Raw genomic sequence first — 17581 nt, forward strand, 5'->3', positions numbered from 1 at the left:
AAGATGACTGAAAAAAGTCACAGTAGAGAGTAGAGTCTAAAAAATAAGTGTAATTTAGCATCCATTAAAAAAAACCTACAAAGAATACATGCATGTGCTTACCTTTTTATACAATGCTGTCTCATCAGAATCCACAATAATGATGTTCTTCAATTTTGCAGTCACATCAGTTGCTGCTTTCTTCATGATCACTTGGCTATCGAGACCTCAAAAAAAAGATATACAAAATCTATACACTATTATGGTTACAAAGTTTTGTGTCTTTGGGATTAAAGGTTTGTTCCTACCTTCAATGTGAATTTCAGCTATTCTATGGCTTTTCTCTCTGATAAAAATACGCAAACATGATAAATCTGCACAGATAATGAGGTCAATAACATCTTCACACTTTGATTTTTTTGATGCTATGGGAAATAAAAAATAACAGATGTTAGCATTCTTCAATGAGGACATGTACTGTTTTGGTATCCCTTTGAACTGCAACTCAGCAACTCAGCAAACAGAGGCTAATGGTCCTCAAGTATAAGGTAATGATTGTAAGGCTATCAAATGCTTAATTCACACCAGGAAAAAAACTATAAAAACCTGACAACAAGGTATGGCTTTTCTATTTACACTGACTTAGTACCTCCAATACATAGCAAAGGTATGCCCTGACCTAAATGTCAGAAAACTACACATGGCTAAGGATACAACCCTATAGATACTTATTATTCTAAGCAAAATTTCTATCAAACATCACTGACAGGTTTGCAAAAATAGAAAATACGTTTGTTTTATTCCTTACTTAAGTGAAGACAGAGTAATGAAAAGAGGAAAAAATAATAAAGAAACTTACTTAATTTTTTAAGAACATCCTTCTTCTCCTCTGTTTTTTCATGGACTGGTTCTTCCGCAACTTTAGTTTCTTGTTTAGGTAGAAGATTATTCAGATAGTTAATAGCATTCAGCAGAGCCTCAGTATGCAAATGAACATCTAGAGAAGAAAAGTTCACCTAAAAGAAAAAATTTTGTTTATCCAGTATGCCTCTTCTCCCAAACTGAGAAAATTATATTAAAAAAAAAGATAGCATACCTTTATTTTCTGTAGAACATTCTGACAGACAGTTTTCAGTTCTGGTCCCTTAATATCAGTCTATTTCACCAAAAGTGCACATAAAACAAACAAATCAGAAGTTTGTAAATTCCATTAAAGAAAACTTATTTTCAAAACCACTACAACTTAAGATGTAAAAGTTATTCTGTTGAAGGAGCAGACAGACTTTGTACATGACACTCAAGATGTTAAAAACATCAATAAGTAAGGAAAAAGCCTTAAACATCTACTGCATATTAATGTGATGTTTATGACAGGCTTACAGTTCTAAAGCAAAGTCTTTTTCCTAACCTTTATATACTCCAGGGTGAGAAGATCATCTTCTACATTATCCAATGTAGTAATTATGTAAACTGGCTTGTCATTATCATCTAAAAAAAAAAGAAAAAGAAAAAGAAAAAAGAATACAGAAATTTATTTTTTTAAAAGAAATAAAATTTAGAACTTTCTTAATCTATAAACTGCCAACTAGGCTACTAGCTGTCATTACTGTTTTGCAGATGCAAAATAGTTAAACCTCTCTCTACCATCATCAGCACCAGAACATATTTACCAAAGCACTAATAAGAGGATGAGCTCCGGATTTACTTGCCTTCACCCTGAATTTACCTTAGGAAGCAAATCTTCCCTATTTGACAAAATCCCTACAGTTTTTGAAGACAAATTCACAGTATTATTAATGAATAATTAATTCCTTGACCAGATTATAAATACTTACCAATATACTCTGGGCACAGAAGACCAACTTCACGAAGGAAGGCATTCCCAGTCATGTCAAATGTTCTTATTTTAATTTCAGTGCCTAAGCCCAAAATATCAAGCTGGAGCACAGGCATCTCAGTATCACCAGTAAGACGGCATAATTTAATTAAGACCTAAAAAAAAAAGAACCAAAGCACACCCCCAAAACTAGTAAGGGATTATAATAAGTATAAAAACCTTTTCATTTTTATACAGAATATATTTACTTATTTTATTGGTTAATGTCTATTTTTGTATTGATAATTTAACTTTGTACAGCAAATGCATTGGAAAAAATAACAAAAACTTCAAACATGCATGTTTGAAACTTCAAACATGTATGTATTGCCAAAGTAACAGTTACACAAACTAAATTATTTTTTAAAAAAAATTCCATACAGCATTCAGCAATGTTCCGTACAGTCAAAACTAGATTTTCAGTCAACACAAAGTGTTTACTATTTTCACTGGAATTTCTCTGAATTCTCCTAAGAGTCAGATTCCCAAGCTGAATGTCTTGCAAGAGGATTTACTACATTTTCACAATGCATGACAATACTGTTGTTAAATAAATACATAGCTGAGCTGTTGTATCTGATTTTGACAACCAAACAAATACATGTATTCTCCCTTTCCCTCTAATGCTGTCTACAAATAAGGAAAATCAAAACAAAGCCCAATAAGTAATATTAAACTATGAGAAGAGAGGTGATTTCTAATAGATTCCAAATTTATTTTTTCTTATAAATTTTAAGTTAGTTGTCATTAGAAAATAATGTAAAACACAGCATATTCTTGTTTTAGACTAGTAGTTCTAAATAAGGTCTTCTCATCACACAAACAGTACACTTCAGTTTTATATGTAGTAAAGGTGTAGTATACAGTATGCTACAAGCTAGCTGTGGAGTGCTGAAGACACTCTGTAAGCCCTACCACAAAACAAAATTAGTAAAGTTATCTGAATTTGTATAATTTATTTTTAAAATAAATGTAAAGTAAAATACACTGAGTTGCAGGAATAACAGTATCATAGCCATGATGGTCTAATGACAAAGCTGACGATTGTGTTAAGAGGTCACCCCTTTTACTAGAACTGATACAGTTAGCAAGTGTTCTTGCATTTGGATAAAATACTCTTTTTTCCCCCGCAAGCCTGAAGCAGCAAGAACAGCAAGATATTATGGATTTACACATGTGGGCAACAGCATCTGGGAAAAACTAGAATAGAAAAATATGGTCCTTGTAACAACATAAAACATTAATGAAGTTTTCCAATTGACCAAAGCAGTATCTGGAAAAAAGGTGCCACAAGCACATATTTAGCTAAAACAAATATGTAATGACATAGGTAAAGAAAATTCAGTGACAAAGTGAGTTGAGAAATCAAGGGGATAACTCAAAGCATTTCAGTGATGACAAGGATACAGAAGCAACACTATGACTTGGAGAAAACTCTGCATAATAGTTTCAGGCAAAAATGGGGAATAAGTATCTCTGGAGACATAGAGTTGTAAACACAACAAACATTGAAAAAATTACAGTCTTGCTGTGCTACAGGGAAATTTAAAAAAGTAATTTTACCTCAGCTACTTCAAACTTTAGCTGGAAATCTGTCATATTTTTCAAAGATTCTTGTTTGCGTAGGGTTTTTCGCCTTGTACTGATAGCCTGCTTGAGGGAACCAGATGGGACTTCAAAAAATGGCACATCTTCCACAGGACTGCTTAGTGCATCATAAAATTCTTCTTCTGATTCTAAGGATTAATTCACAACTACATTACATATGCAGTTTACACAGCCAATATTTTACAGTATTATTACCTAGAGTTCTTACATCTACATCTATAAAAGCTTAAACATATAAGTATCTAGCTGACAACTAACAACTGATAAAATCTGTTTCCACAGTTGTCTCAAGTCTTGCCTCCACTTTACAACACACCTACATCTGCCTCCATCATGTCACCATAAACCTCAGATCTCATCAGCTAATTCCTTCCTTCAGCATTCTCTTACTTTCGGCTTTGCAAATGACAGCACAAATGATGCTTTGTCTTGCCTTTGGTGTGACCTAACAGCTTAACTCATCTACTGGTCAGACTGCTGTTGACAAGAACAGGAGCCTTGGCCTCTATATTAGGCACACTACTAGGTATTTCTTCCTGCTGTAGATCTCCCATTTCAGAGAGACTCCAAAGAGCTATCAAGCTTTCACTCTACTTTACATCAGTGCAGAAATATAGCCAAGATAAATAGATTGTACTGTCTTATGAAGGTCTTCTCCTTCACCTAAAATATCATAAGCACTGAAGTATAAGGTAACTGTGGAAGAAATAGCCCTCCAAAAAAACTCAAAAAATTACATGAAGTATTTTGTAACACTTAAAAGCAGCCCTGAGTTTTTGGAGGGTGAAAATCGAGAATTAACATAAGTCACTTAAAAGGACTGTATAGCTGTATGTATAGTATAGATTAAAAGTCAGACCTGATTAAAATCTAAATCTAGCTTTCTTAAATTATTACTTTCTCAAATTACTTGCTGCCAGCCTGCATTCTCACTTCAGCCCAATTTTTAATAACTGAAAGATATTTCCACTCTACCTTCAGACTTAAAGGAACTCATATAAAAACTCATACAAAAAAAATCTGAAGATGCACAAACGCATATTTTTACACATATATGTACATGCTGAATTTAAAGCTATAAAGTAGACATAATAACTTTGCTGATAATTTTGCTAGTGTTTTCTAACCACACAAATCATTAATTTGAGAAAGGAGTAGTAATCTGGTTCTCTGTTTCTCCAGCTGAGTGTTTTGATTGACACTGAAATAACATATGATAATATATTATTATTTTTCTAATGTAACTACTAGATAAATGTTAGGATCTAGCTACGCTGTTTTGAACAAGGTAGTATTGAACACAAGTGGTTCTCCCAAAGCCAATCTTCTGCTTTATCCAGTAGAAGCCAAAATGTTTATGAAAACACAGCAGTTTCTAATGGACATCATTTCACTACCTCATAATTTAAATAAACCCGCCTAAATAGGAGCGAAATCCTTCACTATAAGAAAATAATTAAAACCGTCATCAGAGGACTAAGCACATGCTAAAGCTAAAAATGTCATACTACTTTGGATGCCCTGAATAGAGATTTGCAGTGATATATGCCCTGACAAAAATAAACTCACCATACCAAACAAAATTTTCCTGCTATACCCTCAGGAAGAGAACAACAAAAACAAGCATACAGAATTTTACTGCTATGAAAAAATACTCAAGTAGTTTGTACAGTATCAGTTATAAACTAAACAGAATACAACACTACTCGGCCCTCAAGAACTTGAAACAAAGTCCCATATCCATGCTTACAGCAAGAATAATAAATTTATTCACAGAACTCAAAAACTTCTTGACTTGACCCGCTTCTTAAGCAAGACTTTAAAATAGATTTTATTACCTGACTCAGCAAATGAATGAAGATCCAAAACAGGACACACGTTTTGAGATAAATGGGGTGCTGAAAGCACAGGGGACAGTACACCCTGAAACAGGAGATACCATAATTTTTTTTCTTGTATTTATTGGTCATGCTATTGCATGCATATATGCTTCATCCAAGTTTTATGACTTAGGGAAATTCAGCTTAAGTGCAAATCAGTAAAGGTAAACACACTGCTAAAATAGTTAGCATGGGGAGAAAGGAGACCTAAAATAAGTAGAAGCAGCAGCTACTGCACTTGCATCTACCTAGAGGAAACACACCAGGAAACACACTGAAGATGTTCAGTCATTCAACTTCACAGACCAAAAGATGGTCAGAAATTGTACATTATATGAAAAATCATAAAAGACAAAACCTAGTCCCTCAAAGGGCAGGGAGAACTCAAAGAACTACAACACAGCAACTTCAGAGAACAATAAAGATGAATGGCTCTTTACAAAAACAACATAAGTGCTGGGTGGGGAAAAAAAATTTAAAAAGAGCTACATAAAACATTAGAGCAGACAAGGCTGTTTTGTTTTTCATAGAATCATAGAAACATTTAGGTTAGAAAAGACCCTTCAGATCACCAAGTCCAACCATATACATAGCACTGCCAGAGACACGGTTTAATGGTGAACTTAAGTGCCACATCTGCAAGTCTTAAATAGCTTCAGGGATGGTAACTCATCCACTGGGTAGCCTGCTCCAATATTTGACAATCATTTTGGTGAAAAAATTTCCTAATATCCCATCTAAACCTCCTCTGGAGCAATCTGAGGCCATTTACTCCTGGCACTTTTTACTTGGATAAAAGACCAATACCTCAGTCTTTCTTGCAGTGAGGAGCCCAAAACTGAGCACAGGATTCAAGGTGCAGCCCCACCAGTGCCAAGGACAGGGGGACAGTCACTGCCTTGGTCCTACTGGTCACACAATTGCTCATATGGGCCAGGATGCCCTTGGTCTTCTTGACCACCTGGGCACACACTGGCTTATATTCAGCTGCCTGCATTCAGTTACCCAGCACCTCCATGTCCTTATCTGCTGGACAGCTTTCCAGCCACTCTATCCCCAGCCTGTAGCACTGCTTGGGATTGTTGTGACCCAAGTGTGGGATCTGGCACTCTGTCTTATTGAATTGCACTGCTTCAGACATTAAGGAAAAAAAACAACAGTAAAGGTACTGAGAGGAGGCCTCACAGTAGTCTTCATCTTTCTTGCAAGAGGAAGCAAAGGGGCAGAGTCTGATCTCTTCTCTCTGCTAACCAGTGACAGGACTCAAGTGAACAGCATGAAGGGGTTTGAGGGAGGCTGACACTGGGAAAAGGTCCTTTCCCAAGAAAGAGGTTGAACACTGGAACAGGGTCCCCAGGGAAGTGGTCCCAGCACCAGCCTGAGAGAGTTCAAGAAGCGTTTACCCAATGCTCTCAGGTACATGGTGTTACTCCTGCACATGGAGCAGGGCCAAGAGTTGGACTTTGATGATCCTTGTGGGTCCTTTCCAGGTAAGGATAATCTATGATTCTTCAATTGTGAAATGCAGTTACGCACAACCCAGAGTAGTAACTGAAAATATGTGAAACACCACTAGAGTGCACTCTAGAACAGGAATCCTCCACTCCACATGGTTTCATATATGATAGAATTAAATTCTCTTAGTAAAGGTATTCAAATGATTTATTTGTCATCAAGCCTCAGAAAGCAATCTCAGCAATCTGAGTTTGTAAGGAATTCTCACCTACAAGTCCCACATGCACATGTATAGTACATGTGCCCCGCACAGAGCATCAAAATAAGAGGAAAACTGTGCACCTTTCTTCTTGAGTGCCTTTGGCTCTGGACTGCATGGTTGCAACAGTTCTTTCCCTTCACCACCACACCTCCTCCTCTCCCTTGTTACTGCACCTTTCAAAGCTGAGGCTCAGACAATTATTCACAAAATCATGGTATCAAATCTATACATTGTGGTAACATGAAGCACTCATCTTGAACATTGTTTCCAAGGCTACATTTTTTTATCTCACTCTCAACATTCCCACATCTCTCTTGGTCTACAGCCTAAGTAATCTGACTTTACTGAATATATTCATGTCTGAAAGTAAATATAAATGTCTGAAAGTAATAAATAGACTAAGTATTTTAAGAGTCTTGTAACTGTGAAAGTGTCTCATCTGTAACACTTCCCCATTCTAAGAAAACAAGGAGAAAAAACTGTGAAATTTGACTTCATAGTACCAAATCATGAAAAATAGCCTTACACACTGAGAAGTCTTCTTGGACTAAAATGCTGAGTGCAAAAATGTAGAAGGATCTGTTCTAAAATGTCTTCTGTTTCACAGCTCAAGAACATTTCCACCACTAACTCAGAATGTAAAGAAGAAAACAGCACTCTGAAAAAGGATTTCACATCCTTTTCAGTTCAGAAATGATGTGATGCTAAAAAAGTTCAGAAGAATTACAGCTGTAAGGATGAAAGCATGAGAGTATATCTGCCACCATCAAAACACAAAATCCACTCAAATTAACTGAATTTAATACCAGCAGTTAAAGTCTGTCAAGTTCTGAAGTAAATGGAAGCTTGAGCAGAGAGGTTTAAGAGTCAATTTTTATATGGATTCACATATAATGCAAATATATTTATACTTGGTCCACAGTCTTTCCCCAGCTCATCCAGCATATATCACAACTAATGTACAGGTAATACCAACTATTCAAGGTCACCTAAAATACTTCAGAAGTAATAGTTGAATTCTATACTTAAATTCAAGTATACTCAGTGTTGTAAATTAGCACAGGACCATCATCTTATACATGCAGATTCTATTTATGTAAAAGTAAAGTCCCAATACCTATGCTCAAAAAAAAATTAGTCTGCGATTACTTGCACCAAAATCCAGAGACTAAGGCAGCTTTCAGCTAGATATATTATTAGTATATGAAGAGTGAAAGAAGTCAGAATTAGCTAACATTTTAGTGGCATCACTAACGAGATGGCAAGAACCATGGCATGAAAAACGGTCTTCATTCTATATATATTTTCAATAGGTATGTATGTCTAATTGTTGCATTTACTGCTAGTAAATAATATAACCCACAGAAAATACCAAACTGCAGCAACAGTTTTCCAGAACAGTGAAGAATAATTTGTACAAAGATGGAAAGATAATTATCAAACAATCTAAAAAAACCCAAATACAAAGATGACCACTAGCCCTGTAGAACCAAGTGCATGAGTTACAAAATAACTGTTCAAAGTATTTACAAGTGGCAGAAAAATGGAGAGCCAAATTTTGTTTTTGACTTTTAAGATTTCACATATATTCTAATGATAGGAATGTTCTGCACATACATAAAGCATAGCCAGGTCACACAGACAAGACACATCAAAAATTAGCAACTCTGAGTTAGTTTCTTAATTTTGTTAAGAACAGCTCAAAAGGAGAAATACATTTTTCAGCAATAATAGGAAGGGGACAAACTTCTGTCCTGAAGAAGATACAAAACAGTGACCCAAACCATTTTCACCAAGGAAAGGCGGTGGTGAAAGAGCAAGAACCACTCTTCGAACTCCTCATCAGTACAAAAAAGAACTTCCACCGCTGAGGAACATTGTGTAATGGACTTGAAATGGGAAAAGGTCAGCTGAAAAAAACCTTCTACTTTTGCTAGGCAGGCATTGTTTATAAAACAGATAGTGAGTAGTTTTTGTTTGGATTTTGAAATTCTCATCTAACATCACATGATACTTGAACTTCAAAAATTACACCATTTTAAAGTCTTCTCAACTACATGAAACAGCTGAACCCAAATTCTGGAGCACTCCGATACATGCATAAATCTGAAGGTATAATTTAACTAATCCTCAACAAAACTGAGTATGTTTGTTAGTCAAGATTATTATAAACTACAAATTAATTCCCAGAGTAGTAAAACTCTGAGTTCTATTTTAAATCCAAACACCGGACAACTATTTCAGAATTATTGGCTAAAGTTCACAATAAATTAACTAAATGGCAAGAATATTTTCTACATCTTTAGAGAAAGAGCTAACTTTTTCAAGACACACTGAATCAATGCTTGTTCATCACTTTCTTGTACACCTTTCAAAACTGGAATGCTAATGTCAAGAAGGTGTTTTTCTAATAATTTTTAATGAAATCTCTTTTAAAAACCTTACCTCGGTCATTTTTGGAGGAGAACTGGTAGCAGGAGCACTTTCTGGCTTAGGAATGCTATCAATTAGCTCCAAGATACTTGTCACCTTCTGGTCTGATATTTGGATAGAAAGTAAGGGCAACTGTCCTGACAGTTTGAACCTGTTTTTAAAAGAGACAAAGTCAAAAGTTCCACAGTTAAAACAATCAATCTTACAATTATTTCAATCAAACTTCGCATTATTTTTCTTCTGAAAAACATGAAAGTCTTCCTGGTCAGAAAATTGTTCATCTAACCACTGCATGTACAGTGATACATGTACATGTGTATGATATATACACGTGATATATGTGTATATGTGTGTGTGTGTGTGTGTGTGTATATGCAACCCTTCTTCCAATACAGGAAAGTTCCTTGATCAGCAAATACCCACTTAGTAGCATCATTTATATTTCCATTTGCTACAAAGTCTTGTGGATCAGGATTACAAATAGCACTAAAAACCACTTCTGGTTAGGCTACATAAGGGAAATTTTCCTTTCAATCAGAAATTGTTCCCTCTTGTTCATGCATTTAATTTAATTACTTACAATAAATCCCATAACTGAGCTTTTACATGGTCTTTTAGAGAAGAGAAGGTGGAGGGGTTTTTTGCATATTAATGTTTAGGGCTCAAACGTCAAAAAAAAGAATACAAAATACTTCCTAGAACTCATGTGTAGTTCAGCAGACTATACCAGTAGTCTAAATATTTAACAAAGGAATAAACATATAGCAATAAAGGGCATAAAATAATAAAATAACCATCTTTAAAAAAGAAAACAGTATAACATATTTTAAGTGTATCTGAATAGGGTTTGGCCAAAATATAAGTAGAATCGTCAAACACACACTGAGTTTTTAAAGACTTAAAACACGACTTAGTTACTCATACTAGTAAGTGTAACAGAAGCAGAAAATTTGTTCAAAGAACATGTTCTGCTTTTATTACAACTTCTAGTTAGAACAGATAAAGAGGTCTGTTCAACAGCTAACAGGTAGCACCAGATGCTTATCGCATAGTGTATGAGGAACAAGACAAGCTAATTCCTTCCACTTTTGATGTGCTTAACTCACATCTGAGTCTTCAAAGCAACATAAAACATAAGATTGAAGAAGATGTGAAAACAAAAAGCTCTGAATTTTCAGTCCATTTCAGCTAATTTTGATAGTATTAGAGTATCTGAAAAAAGAGCTTCTGACACTTAAGGAAGCACAAAATTGTACATGTTAAACTGTGACAGTAGCTAGTTTTCTTCATTTTATGAATTTCTTCACATCCTTAGTTACGAGATTAATTCTCAACTACTATTCTTATTCTTAATTCCAGTTCTATCAGAGAGAAATTTAGACTCTTTCCCCGCTCAACACCCACCCGCCCCTGCCCCCCCCACCCCCCCCCCACCCCCCACCCTTTTTGTTCCTTTATTTTTATGGAGAAGGTTAAGGTAGGTGTGTAACTACCCAGGTTTGAATGACCTGTCTCTCTACTGTGCTCCTCAGTTGTTGGAGAAGCAATAGCAATTAAATATACAATAGCAATTCTCACTTTCATTGCACTTAAACCACTCTACAAAAATTTGTGAAAATTGTTAAAACATTTTTGATGAGTGTTTGTACAACAGACAGCCCATACACTTAGAAGGAAGGCACTCAGCAGATATAAAGCAGACAACTGCAAATAATCTGGGCTCTCTGAACTGCTTTTTAAATAAATGCTTCTAAGGTTTGGACAACCTCTGTATGAAGAATCAATTACACCCCATTTGTAGAGACTGAGGCATGGAGAAGCTAAGGACTTCAACTGATGAGGAAATTTGTGCAGAACTTCCTTCAAGTTCAGACTGGTTGTGAACAGAGAGAAAGAAACGTTAAAAGAATGCCACCCTCAAAGCTGCAAATAGGTATATTCCTTCACACTGGAATTTTTATTGTGTTTATAATGAATGCTATTATACAGGAAGCTCTTAATATTGCTATCTTAATACTTTCTTCATACACCTTCAAAAATCACGACAGACTCTCAGTCACCTTCCTCCAGAAAATGCAGGGACCATACAACAGGATAAAACAAACATTAAAAAAAATATAACGCAGGATACAAAATTACAGGATCGTATTAGTGCTTCCAAATGTGAAGCAACAGAAACCGTAAAGGAGCATCCTATCACCAGAAATGAAAGAAATGCAGATATTCATATCCAACCAGCATGTAAGTTTATTTTAAGGATTAGGAACTACGAGTAGATGAAAATATAGATGAACAGTGAAAATACTTTGATACAGTAGTCATTAACAAAATTTCCTAAATTTGTATTTTCCTCAAGGCAGCAATACAGAATTGTGCCTTTATAAACAAAGTCAGGACAAAGCCTAGTAAATTCATTAGTGTTTTGAACAATAAAATTGCAAGGAATTCAAATTAGTCCAATGGTCACCGAAAGACATACAATCAAGGAATCAAAAAATAGAGACGCCCAATCATCTGCTTTTCAGATGCCTAAATGTAAAACAGGGGCCTCCCAAGTTAAGAAACTAATTTCTAAAAATCTACTACATTAAACAATAATTTTGGTACTAGGTTTTGCTGTAAAACCAACATCTTTTCATTCATCCATTCATTTTTCTCAACAGAATTATGTTGTTCTATGCATACAGTTCCAAATATTAATAAAAAAACTCTGGAAAAATATAATACTGGGTCTACAGTATACTTGTAAAAACTGAAATAAAAAGAAATAGATACATGTACACTAAATATACATTTATATATATATGTAGCTGATGTGAGCATAATACCCTATTCAACTATACTAAAATTTACAGTTCAGAGGATTCTTGCTAAAAGACAAAAGATACAGTTAATCTTTATCATTTGTGCCCTATGTGATATAGAGAAAAATTAGTCAGAGATTTTCCAGAATCAGTTTGGACACATTAACTGCCAAAGCACACCTGGTAGCCAAGACAGTTAGACAGGTAGCAGTGCAATACTGTTACAAGTGTACTCATTAAGAGAAGATGATCCTTAATCCAGGTTATAACTGTGTAATTTTTGAGAGATGTGAATTAGAAATATACATTAAAATTATTTCATTCTGTTATATGACCATAGAAATGAAATCTCACTTTCTAACATAAAAATTCCCATTAACTGCATTCCCCTTATTTGATCTTCTTCAAATCAAACAGAGAAAAGGTAAGGAGGGAAAATATTAAGATGTTAGTTTTAAGCATCAAAATGCAGAATCTGGCCTCTAAGGTTTCCAGAAGGTGGCAGCACTACACCATGCAATCATTACTAACAGTACTAATTATTTTCTTTTGATTGCTACAATTTCCTTAACTAACAAAATTTTGCTAGAAAACCCTAAGTGAGAACTCAAGGCATTAAGAGCTCTTTCTTGGAGAAGTGATCCATAGCAGGTAAAATAACCAGAGCAATAAGCCAAATGAAAAGAGAGGGAGTATGACAGCCCATTAATTCTCAAAATATTTCTTGCCATTTATAGAAGTGATTTTAAGTTCAGATTTTTAGCTCCTTGGTATTAGGAATGAGAACTGAAATGCAGCTATTAGGAAGACTGAATTAAAAGAGGCAATAATATCTTTAATACAAATCTCTAAATATGTTAAACATAGTACTGTAATATTCTATCACCTTTTCAGTGTCTGAAAACTTTTTTTAATTAATTTTCTGTTTTTCTAAAAAAATGTATTTTACTTCCAAGATTTAAATATAGTCAATGCAAAAGTGCACAGGCATGACTAGATCCTTATTTTTTCCCTCTTTTTCCCCTCAAAAAAGTAATTTACCATAAAATTTCAAAATTAGGAAAATATATACCTGGGCATTCTTGCATCTGTAACAACCATAGCCCTGCTAAATTCCAGTTTTACATCCAAGGGCTGCAAGATACACTGAGATGAATTTTTTAGCTTCCGAGCTTCTCGCCAGTTCTCATCTAGAAGAGCAGAGAAAACCTACTTTAAACATTGAAAGAGATTCCTTCTCAGTACACATCACAGAATTCAAGTATCTGATATCAGTATATATTGCTAAAAATTCAGGTGCTATATTTTAAAGCTCTATCAACAGATATATTTATACACACAAAATATAAGACTAATTAAAAATTTATCCTAGTCTCATCTACACAGTTACCCCATCCAGGGGTAGACTTCTAAGGACACAGTTCTTAACATGCATGGCACTGGAAGTTTAGGCTCTGGATTCTCCCCTAGAATCACAGGATTAAGAATTAAATGCTTAAGACATCTCTGATTATGACTGACTCTATGTTGCTAGTTCCCAAAATACTAAAGTTTCCTTTGATACCTTATTGAAGTAAATTGACTCCAGTTCTTGAAGTAGTTTGATTCTCATTCTTTCTTTACCCTCAAAAAAATGATCAAACCTACAACTACTTGTGGATTCTGCTTTAAATCTGGAGAAAAGCAAAGGCACTGAAGGAAAATACCGTAAACAAAGTAGTTACAGTCTTACCTGTATTATGCAACAAATCAAATGAGATGTCTTTAACAGAAGGAATTTTATTATAAATTTGCTAAGATTGGAATTAAGTCCTAAAGGTTTGTTTTGAAAATTCTTAACATGTTCATAGTACTGAATTAAGAACACTTATGTTTGAAGAAGAACATTCCAAAAGATTCTCCACTGCTTCAGCAAAAAATATGTGGTACAACAACCGCCACATTATACTTAGTCCTATAAAAAAAGATTACTTTCAGGAATACTTGCCATGTTTGCTGTACAGTAACTGCATACTGCTGAGCTGGACATCAAAACTGTCATAAGCTCTTGACATTATATCTTCAATAGAGGTTTGTCCTACTTTGATTTTTGATAAATCAGAACGACTTTTGCTTCTCATCTTAAATCAGGCAAAAAAAAAAAAAAACCAAAGCAGAAATCAATTTCAGAAATATTCAAAGCACTAATTCTACAAATACTTGTTCCTACCACAAAAAATTATTCAGTTCTCACTGTAGGTCAGAGTCTTAAAACTATCACAGCACAAGAGCAAATATCTAAAATTCCTAGCCTGCACTGCAACAAAAACCAGAGTATTAACACCATCTCTTCCTCAAAGAAAGAAATAAAAAACTAATTCAAATACACTATGTACTCTGTACAGAGTAATTTTCTTTAGTAAGTGTCTTATACTCCAAAGTATAAAGTCTCAAACCCTTTGAAACCAGAAGCATAATTATTCAGAATTTTTATATATAAAATATTACTGCATTAAACAACTCAGACACATGAAATTCATTTCTGAATCCTGTTGAATTCAGTTCTGACACAGAGAGGAAAAGATTATTTGGACTGTTCATCATCAATGTCTTTCCTTTAATATCAGTCAATATTCCTTTGATTCAGCTTTGAAACACCCATACTTCTCTGGTATTTCACATTTGTATGTGCCCTCTCTGATGTTCATCTCTGATGAAATGTGTCTGTCCTCATCCTTATATGTCTAATAATTTTGGATTCATATTTGATTTTGTCAAACCCAGGTAATATTCAGAAAAACTAAAAGAGGTTTAAAAAATAGCATCTAAGACACAGCATTTATTTTTCAGTACTGCTGGACTGTAAGTCCATCGTAACTTTTATGTAAAAAATAACTTAGAGATGCAAACTCAGAATGACTAAATTAATAACCCTATTTATCTAGTGAGACACAGTTTTAATTTTACATGCCATTTTTCCTCCTGGGGCTTGATCTTTTCCAGTATGCAACTGAGGGAAAAAGACTATTTGTTTTGTGTTAAGCATAGTCATCCAACAAATGACGCATCTCTCACTTAAGTATATGTCACTCCAAATGAATACAGAATTACTAATCATGTCTTAAGAGGCAACTGAATTTTCTCTTACGATATTTCTAATTTCTATTAAATCAGAGGAACCAATCTAGGAGTCACATTCACTACAAAAATTACTCATCCAGTTCAGGAAAAAGATCTCACAGACACACTGAAGTCTGATTTTGAAATGTATCCTATGTAATTCTACCAAGAATCCATCTTGTATGGATGGAAAAGGAGGTGGGCTATTAGATTTAGGATTTGATCCAGGAGGTTGTCTCATGCACACAAACAGCTACAAAGTGCCAACTCTACAAACTGCCTACAAATGACCAACATTCAGAAGAGATGGTGAAATTACTTGTCACTGAAATAAGTTGGATTTACAGCCAGATCACAATTTTTCGTATCTACAGAGCAATATTCTTCACTAATTCTACTTTTCGAAGCAATCCAACACATTCTTTTTAAACATGACCTATTGCATGGACCTAGACTTGGACTGGGGCAGCATCTATTACCAAAGCATGATACCACCACAACTGATGCACAAGTCCAGAGAAGGGCCAGAAATATGATCAGAGGGACAGAATGCATCTCCTCTAAGAAAAAGGCAGAGAGAGTTGGTGTTGTTCAGCCTGAAGAAGAGAAGGCTCTGGAGAGACATTTTGGCAGTATTTCAATATTTATTTATACTTTCAGTATTTAAAGTGGGCCAAAAAGAAAGATGGTAACAGACTTTACCAGGACCTGTTCTGATAAGTCATGAGGTAACACTTTAAAACTAAGAGTAGATATAGACTAGATATAAGGAATTTTCTAACAATGAGCGTGGCAAGACACTGGCACGAGTTGCCCAGAGAGGGGGTGGATGCCCATGCCTGGGAACATTCAAGGTCAGGATGGACAAGTGGCTGAGGAGCCAGATCTAGTTAAAATGTCTCTGCTCATTACAGAGAGGTTAAACTCAACTTTAAAGGTCTCTTCCAAGCCAAACCATTCCATAATTCTAACTGAAATCACATGTTCAGAAGGTACTTATGTGGAAATTACATAGAAAACTAACTCTCTTTAGCAAGATTTTAAGATTTGAAATAAATTTTTACTAAAAAACAGACAGCAATCTAAACGGATAGTAAGTGGCAGAATCAATCTTACCCAGAGTACAAGTAAAAAAAAGTAAATTCCCTGTACACATGTAAGATCATTTATCCTGAAGAACACAAGTTCATCAGTGAGTAAGAAGATTACTAATAATATGGAAAAAGTCTCTTTTAAAGTCTATTTCTGTTTTATAAAGATAAATTATAATTTTACATCCCTTATGCAAGGGAAAAGTCAAAAAGATAAATCATCTCAAACATTCCTCTAATTTAATCCAAATTATCTTTAAAATCACCGGTATGTTCACTTTTCTCATTTTAAAGTAAACTCAGTGACTAAAGGGCAACTAATAATAATAGGAAAAATAACAATACCATTTAATCATGTAAGAAAGAAGTTCACTATTTCATACTGTAAGGCAATGTAAAAAGTTACTAGGTATTTTCCATGTAACAGTCCAAAGTATCCACAGCAGTTTCATACTAGGGAAGGAATATTTTCTAGCAATTCTTTTGCTAGAAAAGAATTTGCATTGAACAAATCTATTGAGAAGAGTTCAGTAACTTCTGCCTTGACTAGAAAGCACTTTAAAATAAATACCTAATACATAAACTGCAAGAGGTACTTTTACTTAATCACTACCATAAAATTCAAATTAAGATACTGAAAATCAGGTAAAAGCTGAATTTTTGGTAAATCAGGTAAAAATAATTATTTTTGGTAAAATACTGCATTGAGTAAATACATACTTTAAAACTACCAAGATCCAGAAGTAGTAAATTTGATGTATGATCATAGAATCCTTTTTGTGGAACAATAATGTATGAAGCCATGAGGTTTATTTTGAGGTCAAGAACTTTCTGTGTTTCAATAATATACAACAAACCTGAAAAAAGAGTACAATTATTAAATATAAAGAAACAGAAGTAATTAATACAGAACCTATAGGATTTTTAAAAAGCGATAAATATAAAACCAGGTCTAATTTTAAATAAGCACTGTAAGCTAGATAAATAAGGTACATATTCTCTTCACATTTTTTCTGAACAATTCATTACAGACACTCCTTAAAGAAGCATAGAGTAGATGAAATTATGATAGCAAATAGTACTAACTGACAAGT

At 34.4% G+C, this 17581-nt stretch overlaps 1 protein-coding gene across 2 annotated transcripts in view; it reads right to left on the reverse strand.

The window, feature by feature from the left end:
* Window positions 1-17581, reverse strand: part of VPS13A (vacuolar protein sorting 13 homolog A) — a 111379-nt gene that overhangs the window by 67216 nt on the left and 26582 nt on the right. For both annotated transcript variants that reach the window (XR_009280685.1, XM_058864230.1), the window contains exons 20-31: window positions 17208-17344; window positions 14285-14417; window positions 13370-13487; window positions 9506-9644; window positions 5302-5386; window positions 3419-3591; window positions 1815-1971; window positions 1388-1467; window positions 1076-1135; window positions 839-995; window positions 288-404; window positions 103-206 (exon numbers count right to left, since the gene is read on the reverse strand). Coding sequence is in view for 1 of the 2 variants with exons in the window: in XM_058864230.1 (XP_058720213.1) it covers window positions 103-206; window positions 288-404; window positions 839-995; window positions 1076-1135; window positions 1388-1467; window positions 1815-1971; window positions 3419-3591; window positions 5302-5386; window positions 9506-9644; window positions 13370-13487; window positions 14285-14417; window positions 17208-17344 (1460 nt within the window). In the remaining variant the exon portion in view is untranslated. The remainder of the gene's footprint in view (window positions 1-102; window positions 207-287; window positions 405-838; window positions 996-1075; window positions 1136-1387; window positions 1468-1814; window positions 1972-3418; window positions 3592-5301; window positions 5387-9505; window positions 9645-13369; window positions 13488-14284; window positions 14418-17207; window positions 17345-17581) is intronic.

This window comes from Poecile atricapillus, chromosome Z (genome assembly GCF_030490865.1).
Source record: "Poecile atricapillus isolate bPoeAtr1 chromosome Z, bPoeAtr1.hap1, whole genome shotgun sequence".
Lineage (NCBI taxonomy): Eukaryota > Metazoa > Chordata > Aves > Passeriformes > Paridae > Poecile > Poecile atricapillus.